The sequence below is a fragment of the Anomalospiza imberbis genome, chromosome 7 (genome assembly GCF_031753505.1).
Source record: "Anomalospiza imberbis isolate Cuckoo-Finch-1a 21T00152 chromosome 7, ASM3175350v1, whole genome shotgun sequence".
Lineage (NCBI taxonomy): Eukaryota > Metazoa > Chordata > Aves > Passeriformes > Viduidae > Anomalospiza > Anomalospiza imberbis.
This window is the reverse complement of record NC_089687.1, coordinates 7,614,584-7,636,618: the sequence shown is the minus strand read 5'-3', so window position 1 is coordinate 7,636,618 and position 22,035 is coordinate 7,614,584. Positions and strand designations below refer to the sequence as shown.

The 22,035-nt window shown below is 40.6% G+C and overlaps 1 protein-coding gene across 1 annotated transcript in view; it reads right to left on the bottom strand.

Annotated features, from left to right (window-relative positions):
• The window catches only part of ACTR3 (actin related protein 3), a 28,782-nt gene extending 7,189 nt beyond the window's left edge, over positions 1–21,593 (bottom strand). Inside the window, exons 1-5 of the mRNA XM_068195258.1 lie at positions 21,420–21,593; positions 6,415–6,470; positions 2,715–2,839; positions 2,038–2,148; positions 524–619 (exon numbers count right to left, since the gene is read on the bottom strand). Coding sequence (XP_068051359.1) covers positions 524–619; positions 2,038–2,148; positions 2,715–2,839; positions 6,415–6,470; positions 21,420–21,463 — 432 coding nt within the window. The 5' untranslated portion in view covers positions 21,464–21,593. The remainder of the gene's footprint in view (positions 1–523; positions 620–2,037; positions 2,149–2,714; positions 2,840–6,414; positions 6,471–21,419) is intronic.
• Between the last annotated feature and the right edge of the window lie 442 nt (positions 21,594–22,035).

Genomic DNA, 22,035 nt, shown 5'->3' with positions numbered 1-22,035 from the left:
TAAAATCAAATATTGGCAAAACATCTGCCTGCAGACCTCACTTTCCAGCACTCCTCCCAAGGACAGACTGACGCCCCCATGGTAATTTACAGCACAGAAACCGATTTAATAATATTATATATGTCTATACAACAGCTTAGAAAAAAGAGGCTGCAAAATGTAATTTTTGACACTTGCCTGATATTTTTTCAGCCATGCTCAAACATAGTTTTTCGTTACTTCATACTGAAAGGGATTCAGTTCTTGGGTTAATAAAATTATTATGATGTGGTGTGGTTTTTTTAATTACTTATGATGCAACAGATATAACTCTACTGCTCAGAAGCCTGCAGAGGTAACAGAGGAACAGTATCCAGTAACCACCCACAGAATCAAAGCATGTCAAATATGCAGTGCTGGAACTGCCAACCAGAAGGACATAAACATATTCCAAACACCACTTAGACCATTTTTTTCACTGTGAAATCAGTTTTAGCCCAAGGAAAAATACTGCAGTTGTGACTTTCAACAGTCCTCCCCTTACCTGAACAGCAATATATAGCCCTGGAACGTTGAAAGACTCAAACATGATTTCAGCAGTATATTCTCTATTTTCTGGAGTATTTAATGGAGGCTCAGTCTGTGAGACAAAAAAAAAAAAAGTTTTACTTACATTCAAAGCAAACATCTGACTTTAAAAAAAGAACCACCAACTCCTATGTTAAGATGAGTCATTCAACAACAATAGCATGTAAAAATAGTAATGGACAAAGGATGCTTTTAAGAATTTATGCAAATTACATTAAAAGAAAGACAAAAGTGCAATGAAAATTACATCAGTTACTACTTAAGAATTTATGTCCAAGACCCCATTTGTGGGCTGGCTAGCTCATTAAAACTTTTGATTTCACTTGAAAGAATCAAGGACTATCAAAATATGACAAAGAATGCAGTTTAGCACATTTAAAGAATGACGTTCTTTAGATTTCTCAGTGAAAAGAGCTGTTTTCCTTCAGAAGGCAGCCACTGTAACACAAGTTGATATGCTCAGCTATAGGAACGTACTCCAGTGAGAGAAGCTGAACAACATAAAACATACCATAATAGTGTGCTATAGCTCTCATTGAAATATCAAACATACTCAAGGCTCTACTCTGAAGGAGCATTTTGGATAGTGCTACAGAATACTTGAGAAAAGAAAACATCATTCTTCCACTGCAGCAACTGTGTAAAAGAGGAGGGAGTCAGATTCTTCACAAAGGTGTTGGGACAAGGGGCCAGGGACACAAAACTCCACTTGAGAAATCCTAAGTAGGTATTAGGAGGAAAAAAGGTAACTTAAAGGGGGTCAAATTCTGAAAAGGGGCCCAGGGTTGTAATGGCATTTTGATCCTTGGAGATATTCACAGCTTGGCTGGACACAGCCTTGAGCAACTGGACCTAATTACTGCTTCAAGAAGATGAAGGCATTGAAACAGGCATGGCCAACACCTCTAATTCCAAACTTGGTCTATAAATATCACACTAAACCAAACTGCCTATTTCAATGACCCTAAATAAAATACTAAGGAATAGCAGATGCTTCAGAATAACATTGACCTTAACTGAGATCTAATCAGCCCAAATATGACAATCAACCCTTCCAGTTTCACAGAAAATAAAAGATAGAAATTTACTCTCTAGATACTTCATCCAGATGGCAGTACTGTAAAAACAAAATAATTGCAATTATGTAAAGTCAAAATACAAGTATTGTTTTTATCTCAAACATATAAACTTGAGATTATTGAACTCAGTGGAGAAAGAAAATAAGAACGCGATGAATCAGACAATTTGGAGGGAAATGAGAAGAGAACAGAAAAATGTTTGCTGTCCATACACACTGACATTTTTAGAAAATTAAAGAACCTGGATGGCTTAAGGCAGGTCAAGAAGGCTCCAGGTAATTTATTTACTTTTGCTTTCAAAATACAAATATTTATATTTAAGAATTTACATAAATCAACACATTGTCATTCATCATACGGAACTTCTTAAGCAGGGCATAAATTTACCTACCAAAAGAAAATAATGGTCCTCAGGTTCTGCCCTTAAATACTTAAAGATTACTTGCTCCATAAACCTCTCCATCAAGTCCCAGTCTTCAACTATACCATGGCGGATAGGCCACTGTTGGAGAAAAATATCAAATTATAATTGGGGAAAAAAAAAAAAAACAACAACAAAAAAAACCTGTTTGCAACTGCATTAAAAGTGTATGATCTACACAGGCAAGAAACCTTGAATTATGCTTCCCCTATTCCTATGTGACACCTATTGAAAATTCTGATTCCAACCTTGAGTAGCAGAGACAACACATTGCATTTTTCTCAGAACAGCAGAACGGTGGCACTGGGATAAACCAGAAGTTCCCTCAGCCCAGTGTCCCACTCTGATGCTGCTGAAAGAAGTTGCCAAGGAACAAGAAAATGTGGCATTTCCACTTAACACCCTCTCAGCCTCCTTTCACTTATGAAGAAATACATATATATGTAATATATATATTCACAGTGTTTTGCAAATTCCCACAGGCTCCCCAAGGTGAACAAAACCAATAACAAAGCTTATTTCCTATTTAAACAGAGTTAATAAATAAATAAAATGTAAGTTATCAAAAAAATTCTTAACGTTATATTTACTCTACACATGATACTTGCTAAACAGTATTGAAAAATTCTTTTTAAAATTCTTAATACCTTGGTTGCATAAGTTGGTTTTTCTATTGCTTCGTCCCCAATGAAGAAGTCTAAATCATCCACACCTTTCAAAACCCTCCTTTGTGCTTGATCCACCACTTTTGCAGACTCTTTGATAGCAATACCTTCAACAGAGAACACAAACATTACTGTAGGTCATATATCCTGCACCAAAAAAACAAAACCTACACTGGAAAAACAGACACACCAATCACAGTCATCCTTTGTTTCAAGTGTAAAGAAAAGCTACAGAGAACACAGATAATTTGATAATTTGACTTCCAGTCATGGGTAAGCATGGTAAGGACTTAAAAAGTAACACAGTAACAGACTTAAATTCAAATTGAATTGTTAGACACCCAACATGCAATCAGAAAAATAAAATATACTCAGAAACATTAAAATAGGATCTCCCTACAGATCTCATTTTATTCAACAGTTTTCTGAACACTCCAATAATAACAATTCTAAGTATTATTATTAGAGTTGTTATTTTTTTTAAATAATCAGTCCCCTGCCACCAGGACTGCAGCACCAGCAATACCTGCTGGTATTTTTTCAAATCTTACTAATTGCCTTTAAACAGAATCCTTTACACAGATGAGGAAATTCACATATCCAAGCAGCATTTAATCAGCCTCAACTGTTCTAAGGCAGTGCTCCAAAAGCTCTTTCAATGGCAGAAGTATTTTTCTAGTTGTCACCTTCAGCAAGAAGTTATGTTTGCTCACAACTAAGATTAAAAAAAGTTATGAAAACAGCTGCAGTCTCAAGCCCAGCAGCCAGGGCAGCACAGCTACAGGACCTGGAAATCAGCAGCTAGCTAAGGGGTAAAGCACCCCGAGCTCACAGATCCTCCTCATCCTCCTCCCTTCCCTTCCCTTCCCACACTGAGCAACCCAGGCAGAGGAACCAAGAAGCTGAGTGTTGTGAAAGGCAGAACAGGACGGAACAGAAGTCATTATTTTGAGCTCTTCAGGAAGAAAACTCAATCATACTGCAACTTCTGTAGCTGCTTACAGGAGAGCAGAGAGGAAGCAGAAGGCTGGGGGAAGCCAAACACAAGGGGGGTAGATGGGAAGCAGAAGCTAAAATCACAGGGAAGGAAATGTTGCAAGGCAGGTGCTTGCTGCAAGTGAAGAGAGGAACCTTGACAAATATTTTCAGGTCATTGTTACAGAGCTCACACATCTGGGGGAATTATTCTGTCCAGATGTGTCTTAACCTCAAGAACTTCCAAATAAAATCCACCACTTGCTACAGGATTATACCAACTTTCAAACCCAACAGGTTTCACCCTGTTACAAGCCTAAAACAAGATGGGAGGTCTCCAATATTTTGCTGCCCTCAAGGCCAGCTTGTTCAGCCCTGTGTTTGAAAGGCAGAACTTAGGAGCAAACAACCTGAAGCAAGAATCATATCCTGAAAATACAAACAAGAAAATAAATCTTGCTGAAACCTCAGCTGCTGTGCCTGAGGATGGGCAGCACCCCAGCAATACTTGGAGCAGTTGCCTTTGGTTTGCTTGGCACAAGAATTAAGAGCTTTTAGGGGAAAAAAAAAAAACCATCCTTGCATTGAATCAATTTTTGTGCTGACACTACTCAAGCCAGTTTTTTCTTTTAGAAGTAAAGAAAAAGCCATCAGCCACCCCAGATAAACTGAAATAATGATAAATCAAGGGAACTACTGGGTAATGGAAAGAAGGTGACTCCCATTTTAACAAACAGCAGGAAAAACCTGCTTAAGTGAGTAAAAATCAAACAAAATTAATGATCTAAGATCTAAAAAGCAGCTAGGGAAGAACGTAGTGACCCCAGGCCACATCAAAAAATCGGCCCAATATATTCTCATTTACTTCACTTTTCATGTAAGCATTTATCATTTCTACAGAAGCATATTCAGAATAAAATCAAGAACACCTCATAAGGAGATAAAAATTTGCTAAGAGCAGGAGTGAATAAGATAAGCTACATGTGAATAAGGCACAAGGAATGCTGCTCAGACCTGTTTAACAGCAAATATTAATTTTAGAGAATCAAGCTGATAAAATGCCACTGCTGCCACCAAACCATTTTTCCACAGGGAATAACAAAGAAAAGTATAGACACCAAAGTGCTTTTTTGTAACATTTTACTTTGAAACTAGGTACTGTTGTACTCTATTTTTGTTTCTCTATTGTGGATTAACCCAGTGGTATTTTATTTCATTCCAGGCAGAGGATTAACACAAACTCATGCCGTTACTGTAATTATCTAGCTTGGACTGCAGCACAAATGAGAAAAATGTTTGGTTTTTTTTTTTTATTGAGAGAATTGCAGTCAATGGTCATTTCAGCTGTAGAAGCATGTAGACTGAGCATCCTTTTTTCCATACACCACACTGCATCAAAAGGCTGTCAAAAAATCTCATTTCCTCTCCTTCTCTTCTACTTTAATAGCATCCCTGTTGGATGAATTTCTCTGTTTAATGATCTCACAGGTCATTTCATTTACAGTGTTTAAAATATCATATTTCTTCTTTTTTGGAACAAGAAAGTGATCTTCAAATTAAATAACCAAATCTAAAGATGCCTAAAAAGTATGTAAGCACTATGTTTCTGAAATTAAATAACCACTTGCCTGTTTACATTTTAACAAGTTCCACTAAGTTTAAAGAGCACTGTAAGCATTTTTCAATGTTTAGAAACTTTTAATATCTAATCTTAAACTAGCTTTTGTGTGAAAAGCAAAACTGTAGAGTATTTTATATGACACTGAAATAAACATAATAAATTTACTTTGGAAAACCAAATAATCTAAGAAATACCTATTAGAAGCCAAAATAGAAGATATAAAATGGATTGTCTGAATGCATCCTCCTGTTCTCATGTAAGTCAATTAGTCTTATCTTTCCATGAAAATTACTTTTTGAAGCACATTTCCTTGAAAAATCAACATAGAGCCTGAACTTCCAAGTTTATTTCACAGTGACTGTGCTGAAGTAGTATTAGTTCCAGCTCTCTTCCTGTTGTATTTGCAAGGAAAACTGGGTGTGCTAATTATTCCTTTTCACCAGGATGTAATCCGTGATTACTTTGGCACAGATGAACAATGAGGAACTGCCAAGTGGTGTAGCAGGTCAAAAGGTGAAGCATTTCTAAGGGAAGCTGAGTGAGCTCCACTCTCTGGAGTAGAACTCTATCTCTTCAAGTGGAAGAAACAGTACAGGACCCTGGGAGCAAATAAATAAGCTGTTCTACGTGGGGGGAAAACTGACATGGTTACTTGTTACATTTGCAAAACATAGTAAATTAACATAGCTGTAATACCGACAACTTCCAGGCAAGCAGAACGTTTTAAACTCCAGAGATATTAAATAATACAATTCTAATTTTTTTTCCAGTTATAATCAATTCAATGTTTTACCAGATAAATCACTAAACGGGAAAAAAACTCCTAAAAGGTAAATGTAGCCATGCTACTGGATTTTTACATTATTTCAATGTCCAAAAAAATTAGCTTCAACTATTAGTATCCTTTTTTAATGACTGTATTTTTCTAAACTGAGTATCCATAGCAAAACAAAAAAGCCACATTATTACTCTGTGTCATCACACGGAGGTCCAGTCATCCTCTTTTAACGTTGGGGCTTTTTAATGGCATATTCCAGCAAGTCCAAGAGTGACTTTAGCATTGATACACAAGTAACAAATACTTACATGAAGGGATAATGAACTGGGGTTCAGTATTACCCGCATATCCGAGCTTTGTATACCTGTTGAGGCAAAAAAGATTTGGTTGCAATATTTAACACCATAAATAACCAAGATATCTAATTTTTTAATTAGCAGACCCCTCTTCCCGTATCAGAAGGACACCACACTGACTTTTCTATAAAAATAAACAAAAAAACTAAGGCAAAATAAGAATTTCTCTCTTTTAAAGTATAAAACAAAGCTCCCAGCCACAGATCAAGCAAACATCACTGCTAATTTCTACTTAATAACATTTTGCTAAGGAACACCAAGTATGTAATTCAATCTATCAATGTTTAGGAGTATAATCTTTGTTCCTCCCTGCTCAGCAGCTAGCATCTCCATAGAAATATTTTCATACAGCTGATGCTAGTGGTAAAAGTGGTTTTGTAATTCCACTATAGGAGGGAAAGCTGCCCTGCCCAAGGACTGCCAGCTAGGCATGAGGCAGGACTGATCATCCTCATGTCACAAGCAGCTGATAATGCCAAGTCCTAGCAAAAGCCATTCCATTTCCCAAATGGGAAACGGTGTCAAAATGTGTCTAATACGAGTAAAGAAAGCAAGGGGAAATTAACTACATGCCTTCACCCAGCCTCCAGAATGCACTACGGATATATACATTATCTTCATTACCCAGTCTCCAGAATGTGCTATGGATATATACATTATCTTCATTATCACAATGCAAGAAAACTGAATAAATTAGAAAAGTGTTCATGAACAATAACTTCAAAACTCAGGATACCAAAACCAGCTGCTAGAAATGTTGTCACTACAGCAGCAGAGGCAAATTCTAAACCATGCAGACCAAAATGCACAGCTCTAGCTCAAGACTTAGAGCTTACCCACATGTTTTTAACAAACACAGATATGACAAAGTTCTCGTTTTATTTTAGTGCAGCTGCACTGAATTAGCACCATCAGCAAAGGCATGAAGGCTGTAGTAGCACCTCTAGAGCTTTCAGCACTCTGACGTAAAGCTGGAAGATCTTAGGAGGTGTAAGGCAGCAGTAACTCTCACAAACCATAAATTCATGGCAGTAACACAGGAGGAGGCTGGGCTGCCCAGGCTGGGAGAGGAGTGCTGCTGCAGCAGCTCTGGCTGCCATGCCTCTCACACAGCGGTGAGCAGTGACACCTACACAATTTCCATCACTGACACGAACTGCACCCATCAGCGCCGGCCAAGAGATCAGATCCTCAGAGGGAAGGTGGGTTTCTCCCTGAATTACAAAGTGGTTAGCACAGGACCTCATCTAACACCACAAGTGCTTTGCAGGAGATGTATTTTAAACATCTCACCGGATCTCGTGTAACAGTTGTGAGTAACCATGCACAGGAACTTGACTTCATACCAATCATCAGGAATGTTTCTTGGCAAAGAAAACTCAGCAGGCAGAAGACAACAAATAATGAAAAAGAAACTAAATATCAGAAAGAACTTCACACCTCAAAAAGACATTAGGCACTATTATGTGCCTCACCTCAGGACACACAACTTGGACTTTGCTCATTGAAGTTTGATTTTCTTCTTAAAGATCTGCTTCCTAAAAGAAATATCAAAAATTCCGCAAACTGGTGCTTCTTTAACCTATCATGCAGAGTACAACTGTTCACAGTATTTATAGTGTTTTAAGAGGCTTTTAGTGCCACAATTACTAAGTAAACCAGCAAATACTGACTCATTCCCTCTACCCTCCCCTGCAAACCAGAACTGTGGCATGCAGATTTTAAAGCTAAATCTACACAAGAACTTTGGAGCCTGAATGCTGCGTAAACCTACAACTAGATTAGAAGTGTTTTTTAACAGTTAAAAAAGTTAAAACTGTTTGATTATTAAACTCAGTATTTCAAAGAAAGCAAAAGCTGAACTGTTGCAGGTAACTGGCAGCTCAGTTGCTTGTGGGTGGGAGTTTGCCCAGCACAAACACAGCCAAGCAAGACTGAAAGAAAAATAATCTAATGAAAGATGCATTTTACATAAAAATTTTACATAAAAAGAACGTATTCAGACATAAAATCAGCATACATAAAAATACTATGGCCTACTCAGCAAGAAGTGTACTGACTTAGGGGAAAAAAAAAAAAGTAGTGCATTTTTAGGCTTCCAAGAAAAGAAAGGGGAAAAAACCTGCATGGCATCTCTGAATATTAGAGCATTGTACCAGCAAGTCTCCAGTGCAGTGTCCTACACAACACTTCACATCTCTCATGTACAAGACTTTCTTGCACCCCTGGAACTCCAGCATTTCTGGCACATGGACCAGGGATGGACCCACTGCTCCCCTGGGAGGGTAGAGGGGATGAGGGCTCACAGCACAGCCAGGGACCACAGCACAGCACATTATAAACACTAAACCTGATTTTCATAACTAAATGCCTAGAGATACTCTTGAGTTAAAATGGAGTCAAAAATGCGATAGGTGAAGCTAAAAAGCTAAGGTCAAACTGAATGAAAATCGATAAAAATCTTAAATAATAAATGCACTATCTAGTCACCATGGGATTCTTTATAAATTAACTTTTGCAGATATGAGGCTTTATTCAGACTGATCAGATCTATCACTGTCACTTGAAGCAAATATTTAAATCACATGAAAAGGATACTACAGGCAATCCAGATTCCACAAGTATACAGTTTCCATAAGAAGTTCTTACATAGCAACGTGTGTCTGACTAATCAATGATTCACAGGGGAACAAGGCACACCCCAGCTTCTCCAGGGCAGGAATTACTGCTGCTACAGAAAAAGAATCCTGATAGTAGAGATATCATAAGGCAGTACCAGCACTGCATTTTCCATAAATCACCTCTGGTCTTGCTACCCAGAACTGAAGAGTGGCAGAAGGGACTTGCATGGCGACAGGCAGGCACACCCCATTAATGAGACATAGACTCAGCTTTCCCACATGGAATTTGGGGCATTCAGCAGTAAGAGCACAAGGCACTGCACACTGGAGTGTAATGGTATAAGCTGATTTCTATTAAAATCTGTAACACAGAACTGATTTACAAAATCCCAAAGGTGAAAGCCTTGATTGTTCAGGTGTTTCCCTCTATTTGTCTGTGTTCAGCTCCCTGAAGTGTTTCTGTAGGCCTATTAACTCATTAAAAAAAAAAAAAAAAAAAAAGGAAAAAACCTCTAAGAAACAATCAGGCAAAAAGATTGTTGAATAATCATGGTAATCATGGCCTTTAGTTCAGAAAATCAGCTACAGAGTATCCAAGAGCAGTACACATTCTCTATACATATGTGCATGTCTGTATATGAAAAACCATACACACCCCCCCACACTCTCTCTCAGCATAGATATATATATATATATACACATATATATACACACATATATATATATAGTGCTGATATTCCCCAGTGACTTAAGGCAGCACCACTTTCTAGTCTACAGAGATATGTGATAACTAAAACATTATCTTTTTGTAATGGACATTCATAGCACAAACAGGTTTGGGAGAGTAACTAATGAAGGTTCCTTCTGAGTTAACTCTATAACCCCTATCTCACCTATCCGTGGAGAAATACCTTCAGCATGTGGTCATGACTCTCAGAAACTCACATCCTGGAACTGCACAGCAGCTCTGCACTCTCTGCCCAAAAGCTCTTTGGAAGGACAGCCAAAGGGCTTCCCACAATGTCCTCAGCAGCAGTAATGGGATTTCTTACATGTGCTCTCTCACCTAGAATAGATGTTTCTGAGGCTATGACACGAAAGCAATGCCACTGGGAGGTTACTTGTGCATTAGTCACACAGACAATTTTAAAGCCAAAAGGAAACAGTGCTGAGGGTAAGAACTTGTAACAAGGGTGTCATTACCAGAACCTGCATCTACAAACCACAAACTATGACCACGTGCCTTTGCTCCACTGCTTTCCTACCCACAACAAATGCCATTCTCCCGAGTTATACACCCTAGTCCAAGCACAACTGCAATTCCAACAAAAGTGAGGAGCAGGGGCACAACTGCTTTGTGGGCAATGCAATTGTCCAGCTGCTCCTGAAGTACCACAGAGCTGAGGGGTCCAACACAAATAGCGAATGTCATTTCTCTGACACCTCCACACAAAGACAGGAGTTAACTGAGCACAAGCAGACAAGAACACTTGAGGACAAGCATCACCTGATCTCCAAGAGCAAATGTGGGTTGCAGCCTATTCCTCAGCTGCTCCTAATGACCTAGACTAACAGAAATGTCACATATTTAAAATGCATACACAAACAGAAGTAAGATGTACCTGCAATGCTGGTCCCACTGGAAAGATACAAAGCAACTTGAAAAACGAACAAAAAAAATAAACATTTTTCTGTGGGAAAAGTAGCAAGTGGGAGTAAAAAACCCAAAACTAAAGGAAATCAAAATGTGCTCTTTCTGGTTTACCTTCAAGGTGCATCATTAGAAAAACAAGGGCATTTTGTTCAGAGGGCTATTTTTTTCTTGTTGTTCAAACTGCTCTCTTCATGATGGTTCTGAATTACTGTTCACCATCTGAGCCACAGTCCTTCTGTGCAAGCTCTCACTCCAAATACAACACATCCTATGCCTGTATCTCACCCTGCGGATGCAATGGGTGTCCAGGCACCATAGCCTGGACAGCATACCAGTGTAACTTCTAAAATTCTGCTTTGGTGTATACCACAGCCCATACATCAAGCCCAGCAAGGTTTCCCTACCTAAACACACCTCAACTCCTATGCAGAACACGTCCAAATGGTGATGCTCCAAGGAAGTCTAACATCCACTTTACAGAGTTAAATGCATTTATTCTTAAATGTAAGCTGATACTGCCTTTTTGCAAGGTGTCACACTTGCTCAGGCAGCAGGAGATCCCTTCTCCATATCCCCTTCCATGCAAATGGGTCTGGAGCCAATCTCCCATTTCCCTTGAGAGCCTCTCCCCATGTGTTTATGAACTCTCCTGAGGCAGGAATGCTCTGCATTTCTTTACGAAACCACGTGGGAAAAAGGCTCCAGGAAACAAGGGCCAAAGACAGAAAGCAAGATGATTGCAATACTCCTCATTCAACATACATGCTGGCTAAATTACCTTAACTTAAAAAATTGTCATTAAGTACAGCAGGGTACAGAAGGCACTACAGAAAAGCTCAGACTGTGGAGATTCTAAGGAGACCATGCACATGGTAATATATTCAAAAGGGCATGAAATAAATCTCATACAAAAACTCCAAGTTTTTAAACAGAATGGAAAGGGATTCTGCTCTTCAATACCAGCTCCTTCCTTGCACATGGTCTATCCATCAAAGATTTTATCAAAAAGGGCTCAATATCCTTTCTTGTTTTAACTGGATAAATTCTACATAGACAGGAATTATAAAATAGATATCACTTTTTTACGGTCTGACGGCTTCTGATAACAGCTGATAACTGAACATTTCTCAAACATGGATGAATTCCTAATCTTCATACACGAGCCTCATGTGACTGAAAAGCCTGAACAAGGCCTTATGTGTTTGTTTGTTGGTTTTCTTCTATCATCCTTCTTGTATCAGGATTGTTCTCCCATCCAGATGGGACTGAAAAGCCCAGGAAGTATTTACTTTTCAAATCATGTAAAGAGAAATTATGAGAAAGTTCCAGTGAAAGAGGAAAGCTGTCCTGCCCCTTTAAAAAGGTCCCAGCTCTAGCATCAGGTGTAAACTAGTTAAGCAGCAGCAGAAGTCCCTGAAGGACTGCTATTAGGAAAATGGGACTTGTATTAATAAATTAGTTTACTATCTCTTTTGAAATGTCCTTGATAAAACATAAGACAGCAAGATTTTGAAATTAGCCATGGTTTTTTGTATTTTACATCTTTAGCTAATATAGTTTACCTTTCACACATTACTAGTTTGCATTTTTAAAGAGCAGCTGCTTCTGTCAAATTCTAAAACATTTCTGATCAACAAGTGTTTTCAGTAATCAATAGTGGAAACGAAAGAATATGCCCTATATATGGAAAAAACCCACAAGATTAGAAGCACTCTCAGGTAAAGAGAACCTTCTTAAATCGTAGATACCTCTAGGTAGCAGAGGTGTTACAAATCTCACAGTTTACAAGCTTGACCTTGGAATTAACTGCACTACTGTGTGTTTGAAACTATTATTTTACAGTATTTCCCCCCTAAAATATCAGCCCACTCAAGCAAGAGCCTTCACCTCGGCAACAAATACTTCTGTGTCACATACTGAAACTATCACCGTAAAACAAACCATAAGAAGATTGCCGAGCAATTTAATAAATTAGCTTAAAAGCAGCTTGAAAGAGAAGTGCTTCTAGCAAAGGTTTATTTCCTAAATAGATAAAAACCACCTTTAAAAAAGGTTGATTTATCTTTAAAGGCATCGCTATTTTTGTGCAGAAATTTATCCAGTGCTGCTTTTTATCAGCAGCTACCTCTACAACTCAGAGCACAGACAACTGTACTGGTTGCTCATAAAATCCAGCTAAAATGGGGAGTGGAAACCACAAAAGACACAGCTGCACAGAGCCAGACCAGAATGACCAAGAGGAACATGGGGACAAAAGCAGCCTGTGCTGCACAGCACTCAGAATAAATTACACATGCACTGTAACACAGGTCTCCAGGTGACATTTTTAACACCAGTCTGGAGAACAGAGGGAGCTACTGCACTGTGCTGCTTCTAATTTACTAACATTTGGATGGAGTAGAAGAGCAACAACTTTCAATTTTGCTTTCTGTTTACTACCACCAAATCTATGAAAAATCAACCAACCAACAACAAACAACATTGGTAAGCTGACTCTGGAAAAGTTCTCCTCAAAGTAAAGAGGAAGGTAAGATGCATTTATGTCCGAAAAACTGGCTTATAATTGAGCCACGAAAAGTGGACTTGAAACCAGCCTATACTTAAGTGTTTTCAACTAACAAAATCCCAACTCTGGCATCCAGATGATACTACCACATACACTTGTAGTCTTTGTCAATTCAATTTCTATTTGTAAACCCATTTCTAATATTTAATGCTGGCACATACTTCAACACAAAAGTTAAAGCTTTTCTCTGACTGCATTTTCCTCAAAACAAGAAGAGCAAATGGCTTTGGATATTATCTTTGTATAATGAGAGAAGAGTAGTTTGTGTTGGCAAAGGCAAAATGCTCCCTTCTCTACTCACTGCTTCCTTTGAGACTTCCAGACTAATTCATTTTAACGAGTGTCTTAACAGTGCCTCTGTGTTACACCGCACCCACACAGCACTCACCTATACTGATAGGCTTTTTAATAAACTTGTATTTCATTTTTCCAGGCTTTCTGAGCATTTTTCACAGCCTGCCTACTCCATGCAGTATTTCCAAATACTGAGGAAAGAATGCCCAAAAGTCTGGCAGTCTTACATGAATAATTACTTAACAGTATAAGTTATTTACTATGAGGGGGAGATTTATTTGGCAACTTTCTACATCATGTACCCAAAATAAGCTGAACATCAGGAGTTGGACTCAATTACCCTTGTGGATCCTTTCCAACTCAGAATATTCTATAACTGCACAGACATTTATCAGGAAGAAAAAAAATCCAAGAAAATAAATGAATTATACATATTTTTCAACAGATAAAGCAAGGAAGGATAAACTGAATGAACACATACATAACATGCAAGTAAACAAAATCCTGCACTTGATGAAATTAAACAGGTGAAATCTAAATATTATGATGCAGAAAAAGCCTGACTTGACTTGAAAGTTTCTTCAAGCAAATGTAATAAGGAGCTAAAAGTATAAAGTTGTTCAACATTAAAAAAAAGGGAAAAAAATTAAGCTTTTGTGCTTGCTATTTGCACAGTTTCAGCACTTGAGAGCTCCAGCTTTGATCCAAGAGCGGTAGCCCCAATCCCACCGACGTGAGCAGGGCAGGATGAGACTGAATGGCCTGGGAGAGCAGGGATGGAGGGTGGGAGCAAGCACCAAGGGATTGTCCCAGAAGTCCCAATCTGCCCCATGACCACTTCAGCCTTTCAGCAGGTAACCAAATGTTTTCCATCAAGAGCAGGCATTCACTAAAGCACCAGATTACATATTTATCATGTTACACCACACTTTAATAAAAGATTGTTTCAATTAGAAACAGTTGGCTCATAGAAAAAAACTCAGCTGTGGACAAAAACATACCACTAAATCATGTTTAATATAAAAAGCAGGTCCCATTTAACAGGATCACAGAGATTCTGAAGTCTGACAGTAAATATGCAAGCAGTTGTATTGTGAAAGCTCCTGCAGATGATAAACAATGTTCAGTACCTAAGGCAAGTCATGACAAAAAAAATACTAATACTTAAAACCTAGATAAGAGGTATGGTGATAAGAATTACAATCTGGATTCATCCATTGAGAGCATTTAAAGTATCAACCTCCTGTCTGCATCTTGCACTCTACAGCCCGAGCATGCCAAAGCACATCCTGCGCACAGCTGCAAACATTTGCACTGACCACAAGAGAATAATAAAAAGGAAATCCCAGAAAAATTAAAACCGTACATTCATCTAGAGTTCTTCTGTCTTGTCTTAAAAGTGCAAACCCATGATCAGGGTAAAATGAAAAAATATGAATCAAGTTGTACCCTACATTAAGTAGCAGATAACGTGATTATTTTTTTCAATTTTGGATGTAACTGAATAAACAAAACCCCAGCAATACATCACTAGTAGCACTTGGAAAGGACTGATGCTTCATTTTGATGGTTAAAGTAATCCTGCTATGGGCACTAACAAGTTTGCAATCCAATTGGTATTTTTAAGCATCTACCCAAGGATGTTACACCTAAATGTATTTTACTTCAGTGACCAAAACCAAAAATTAAAGATTAAAGCAATAGAGATTCCTTTTCTTACACAGAGCAGAAAAGAACTTGGAATTTCCTTAGGGACAAACCCAAATATGTTTTTAGTTATTTTACCTTTGAAATTAACCTTGTCTCCCAAAAGACTTCTAATTTTGGACAAGCATTCATTTAAAGTTGTTTTTTTTTTTAAGCTAGTTTGAAATTGTTATAACCTTTTAGCATGTCCCAAAGAAAGTCTGCAATGATGAAACTACATGTTGAGACATTATGTTGAAACTTTCCAATGGCATGAACTAACAGACCTACTGCAAAGTTTCTTAGATGTGCCTATAAAACAATACAGAGCATGGATTACTACTCAGAACTGGGGCAATATTTCTGAACTCATAAAAACTGTATTTTCAATTAATTTAGACAAGTAAATGCCCCTAGGAGTCATGCAATCAGCACACTTGCTGGGCAGAAAGTCCAAGCCAGGTACTAAACACAGCAAGGAACAAGAATGGAACCTGCCCATCCCAGGTACACCTCACACCCTGCCCCAAGCAGGAGCCCTGCAGTTCATACAAGGAGGTTCATTAATCTTTAACTTTACAGATCCAGCCCAGGGATGCAAGTGGGTTTGTCCTCTGGCCTGAAATGCCACTGCCCCTTTCCTCTGTATCAAGCGCAAGTGAGACACAGGAAGAGGAGCAGAAACAGAGGGACTGGAAGGTGCCATGCATCTTGAATGTCTTCTGGAATGCACTAAATAAAACAAGATATAAAATGATTCCTATGACAGAATTACAAAAAAAAAAAAAAAAAGTGGGTGTTAATAGAAATATTTGTACTCCTACCTGAACTCCTATTATTCCTAATTATATTGCATACTCTGAGCATTTATTGCTGCAACATGGACTGTGATGTATTAGAATCATCCAAGAGACACCACAGGTCATCATCAGCCTTCAAAGTCTCCCTGAAAATGTTTTTTAAATGTATTATATCAATTCTTAACCTAGCACAATTCCTTTTTCCACGTGAAGGATGAGACATTTTTCCCTCCCTCCCTAACCACACTTCAGCCACTGGCAAGCAAAAGATACTCTTAAAACGCTGGAAGAAGATTTTTTCCAAATGCCATCAAGGAAATATTTTCTCCATGCTTTCCATATTGAAAAATTACTTCTGGGATGACACAATTCAGAGAAAATTCAGCCCAAAAAAGAAAATTTTCATGAAGACTTGAGCCCACAGAAAGTCATGACAAGATGTCCAGTTAAAGTATAAACTGCAAAAATATCATGGTCCTGAAATCTTTACACTAAACAGAAATTAGGCTTTGAAAAACCTGCAGAAATAACCCAAGTCTGGAACATTAGGAAAGAAAAATAATTTCAAGGCACAGTATAAGATACTAAAAAAGTTCAAGAGCTCACACAACAGCCTGTTACTTCCCCCTACCTTGACTTCACAGCACTGGATTTCTCACCTCACAGATTTTGCTGTCTATTGAAGATTATTGCTTTTCATGGATCTTGTACTCATTTACACTCTCAGGTCAAAACACAGAAGAGATACAGAAAGACATCATCCTGTCATACCTTAACACATCAGAAGACACTGAACCCATAAACACTTTGCTCTCCTTAAGAGCCACATAGGTGTTGCATGAAGATTAACTAGAGTAGCAGGGTTTGTAGAGAATTTCCCCAAAACAAAGCTCACTCCAGCCAGCTTCTGCTTCTCAGAGGTTCTTTGTGCCCAAATTTACTCTTACTTCATTCACAGCACTGGTTAGAGAGACCAAATAGCCAAGAAACTCTCAGAGATGTATGTGACTCATTCCAAAGAACAGCTTGCAACTCCACATCAAGAAACCCTGGAAATCCTGAGCAGCCTCAATCCTCCTGGCTCTCAGCTCAGAGGGAACCCAGACTGCCAGGAGGTGTCCAAGAAATCCTGAGTTCCCATCAAGAACAGGAAATCTTTCTCCAGTCAATCCTAAAACCTTTAATTCACCCCTAGTATGCAAGAAAGAAATTTAAAAAACACATCACTTTTTGCAACCTGTGCATGGGAAATACAAAAGGGGCCTAGCTTGGCATAGAAGGAGGCAGAAAACAAGATTGTGTGGGTTTTTTCCACATAATCACATAACCAATTTACTCAAGAAAAAGGTTACCAACAGACATGACCGTCCCAACAAAAGATTCTTGGGTATATGGGAGAAGCTGGTCACCACTGACACTCAAGTATCAAATGGATCCACCTGGTAGTCACTGAAAAATGGCACACAAACCTGCACAAAATAAAGTTCAGGTACACAAAATACAAATAAAATTCTGTAAACCCCTTTCAGTGCTATAATTAAATTCTCATTTTGGTAGTGCAGTAGTTACTTAGCCACTTACTCCAGCTCAGCTGAAGAGCCATTAATTTGAACACTTGCAATTATCTGCCATCCCAAATGAGCTAATTCAGTGTTATACAAGTCACACTGAAGGAAAAAAGTGCATTCACACAGAAAGACACAGTTAAAATCTACTTGTCAACCTAATCAAGCTAAATTCCAAAGTGGCGTAGGAAGAGCTTTTAATCATGACTTGCAGGCAGTGCTGTGCTCGCCTGTAGAACAGGCAGCAAGAACAATTCAAATACCCAAAAGGCACAGAGCAAAAGACTGCAGCCTACTGTGATTAAAAAATGACTAAGAGCCTTTTCCTTTCTTTGGTACGTTGCTCACATACTTTATGGGAAGAACTCCATCTCTTTTTTCTATTTTTAATTTTTGTGTTTAAAATGCATGTAATTCTTAGATACACCAAGTATGAAGTAAGTCTCATTCACAGCATATCTACTGACTTCAGGAAAATCAAAAATTTGCTAGTGTTTGAAAGATATAAACAGAAAAGCACATAGGTGCTACTTCATAGCTCATTGCTCATGGACCTAGTGCCTATCTTTTGTGGAAAGAAGAGAGAGAAGGGCTCTCAGCAGCCAAGTGAAGTCAAATTCACTACTAACATGGACAAAGACTTCCTGACAATAAGGTCCACAGCGTTGTTCTTCAGATTACCCAACAAAACAACAATATACTTGAAACCAATCTAGACAAGGCTATCAGTTATAGAAATAAATCTAGGCTTTAACAGTTATGTTAAACTAACTGAGCTCTTCAGATTTTTCATATCATGTACAAATTCTGTACAATTAAAAGGACAGTGCTTCAGACAAGCAGCTTCTAAAACCACATGTATTTACTTGCTCTTACTAGCTATCAATTACCTTATTTTCTAGGTATCAAGTTTGCTTAAGCAAAGAATGCAAATTTCAGGGCACAAACTGTAACACTGGAAGAACTTCAGCTGCATCTCTTTTCCATGTCACTGATTAAACCCATTTCCCAGCTTCAGATGTATGACATGTACTTAGATGACCCCTAAAAAGTTCGACTGAGTTGTTAAAACCTCAATCAACCGTCATAATGTAATCTCCCCAATCTCTTCTGTATTTTTTGTCTCTTTATGCTTTGAAAGAAGTCCTTATCTTTTGTATAATCTGTGCAGACTGATGCTGAAAAGCACAATTCTGCTGCCTTTCTCATTCCTCTGTCTTAGCCGGCAAAAATGCACACACACATTTTAAAAAACTCCACCCAAATTTAACACTCAGATAAACAAACTGAACTGTGGCTACAAGCACAAGACACAGGAAGACACTCTTCAATACCACTTCTACACCTGCCCTTTTGCTGATTGAGGTCAATTCTCCTGAGATTACAAACAATCAACCCTTCCCTCTAAAAAAAGCCTACTGAAAACCAGTGCACATTTAAAGCCTGTTCCAAGCACGGCAGCTCCTTTCACCCTTTCTGTTTCAGCTGTATTTTCAAAACCGCTTTTCCTCTTTTTGAGGGCTATATTTAATTCGTCTGCTTTCTGTCATTTTGGCAGACAGAACACCGAAATTTCAGCTGATCGGCACTGAGCACAAGGCTGACACAGTTTGTGCTCTCACACAAAAAGTGAGGTGGACTAGGAGGGCTACACCAAATAAAAAATAAAAGCCAAGAGCATGATTATGCTATCATAACCCACTGCACTATTACCCACATGTTTCTTATTCATCTCAACTATTTTTCCTTTGTAAATTCAGCACTTCATATTTTTGTCGACTGAAATTATTGAATTCAAACCACCCCAACACTCTGCAATCTTTATAGTGCTACACATCTTTTGCCCCACTTTCTTGAAAGCAGAATTTTATGGAAGAACAACCTTGGATGAGAAACTGCACCTGAAATGAAAAGACTGGAGACTAAAATAGGCTGGACTGTATTAAAAAAAATAATACGGCACACAATAAAACAGCACCTCAAAGCGTTTTTTAAAGATTTGTAGGGAAATATATTAAACAGGAGCAAGACTTGGCTAACATCATATTCAAGAACATCACAGAGTACACCATCTGAAGTGAAGTTGATTAATGGTGTACTTGCACTCATATCTTCCTCAGGAACATCTGCTGTGACACTCATGTCCCTTGGTACACCTCTCACATCAACAAGACAAAGTTAAATCTTTCACAGCTCTGTGCTTGCCTGCTGCTCCTGTGGGTCACTGCTGAAAGCTTTAAGCAAATTTCTAATCCAGTGGTCACAACCTGTACTTTATAAACCTATAAAGACAATTATTGCCTTTAATGGGACTACCAGTGATACACAAACATGTGGGATGGGAAAAAGCCTCTGGTGGCATGTGGAAGAGTAGTTAGGGATCTTTTGCTTTGAAAGACAAACAGCCCATATACACATGTTAAACTCACATATACTTCTACTACACTCAGCTACACATCCTCATTCCCACTGCGCTAACTTTCAACCATCCCACAGCATTCAAGGTTTTAATTCTGCTTTCACTACAGGAATGACTTCTTCATACACCTGTAAGACATGCAGGCATCAGACACACACATACCTGCTCTTCCTAAAGACCGATTTATTAATGTCCTACACCAAACAGATTCTCTTGAGGGGATGATGAGCATGTGCTTTCAGAAACAAGCACTTGGCTTGCAGAAGAACAGACCCTTTCAAGAAAGCATAATAAATATCTGCATCTACAGAGCACTCACTGAAAATTGTCTTTATTTTTAGCAAGAGGGATGAGAAGTGAAACAACAGTAAAAAAAACGAGTTAAAGCAGCATGCCATCAGTGTCAGCTAAAGAGCTTTGAAAACACAGCAGTGCTTGCCCTTCCAATGAAAACTGAGGCCTGATGGAGACGTTTCCTCTCTCCGACGGCCCCGCAGCCCGCGGGTCACAGCGCGCTCCTGCGAGCCGCACCGCGGAGCCCGCCCGGCCCGGCTTCCCACGGCACCTCCGGGGCTGCCGCGCGGCCCCAGCGCCCGGAGCCGCGCAAGAGCCAGCCCGGCTCCCCGGGGCCTCGTCCCGCACCGCTCCTGCTGCTGTGGATCACCGGCACCGCGTTCCCTCCACCGCCTGGCAGCCGCTGAACGAAAAGAAGCGTTTCCAAAGCGGATTTGGTTCAGGTTTGACACCGAAAACTGCCTTATAAGGTATAAAAGCCCGAAAGCAGGAAGAGGCTTTGACAAAACTAAGGAAGTTCCTCTGCGCCTGCTCGATGGAAGGGGAGGGGTTTTTTTCTTCCACAGAGAGAAGTAACACAGAATAAATGACATTATCCGCACATTAAAACAAAAAATAAATACACACGATCCCCCCAGACGGAGCCGGGCAGAGCGGCGACTCCCCCGAGCCGGGGCATCCCAGGGGCTCTGGGCAGCCGCGGGAGCCGCGTCCCCGCTCGCCGCCCCCGGCAGCCGCACAAGGTCCCGCACCCCGGCCCGGGACAGACGGGGACGGCCTTGACTGGCCCCGGGCGGCCCGAAAGCAGCGAGCGGGGCCGTGCCGGGACACGGCTCCCACCGGGCGGAGAGCGAAGGGCGGGGAAGGGAAGGCGGCTGGATGCTCCCCCCGGCCCAGCCCGGCCCGGTCCATCCCTCCCAGCACCGGCCCCGCGGCGGCTCGGGCGCGGCTGCCCGGCCCGGCAGCACGACCCCCGCCGCCATCTGCAGCAGCATCGGCGGCGGAACCCGCCCGGCCCCGCCCCGGGCGGCCCCGAGCTGTCAGCGGCTGCGTCTCACCCCGTGCCGCAGTCCACCACGCAGGCCGGGAGCCGCCCTGCCATGCTGGTCGGTAGCGGCGGTGCTAGGGACGGCGGGCAGCCCTGGGCTCCGGCGGGGCTCGGCGGCACCGAGGGACTTCCGCAGGGCGGGCGCTGCCTCCGCCCCCGCCCGCTCGCTCGCTGCCCGGCGAGCCCAAGATGGCTGACCCGCCCCGCCCCGTGACGTGCGGTGGCGCGGCCGCGCCCGCCGGGCGGAGCGGCCGAGCGCCCTCAGGGCGGCGGGAGCTGCTCGACCGCTGATTATCGCGGGTACGGCACGGGCTCAGTCGGGCTGGAAAACACCCCCGAGGTCGCCGGGTCCGACCGGTGACCAGCAGCACCGTGTCAAACAGAGCATGTGCCACGTCCAGGCTTTCCTTAAACACCTCCAGGGACGTGGCTCCACCGGCTCCATGGGCAATCACAGAACTGTCCGAGTTGGAAGGACCTGTGGAGATCATTCGGTCCCTGCCCCATGCCCAGGCAGGGTCACCTGGAGCAGTGACACAGGAGTGCATCCAGGTGGGCTCGGAAAGTCTCCGGTGTGGGAGACTCCGCGCCCTCCCTGGGCAGCTGTTGCAAGGCTCTGCCCCCTT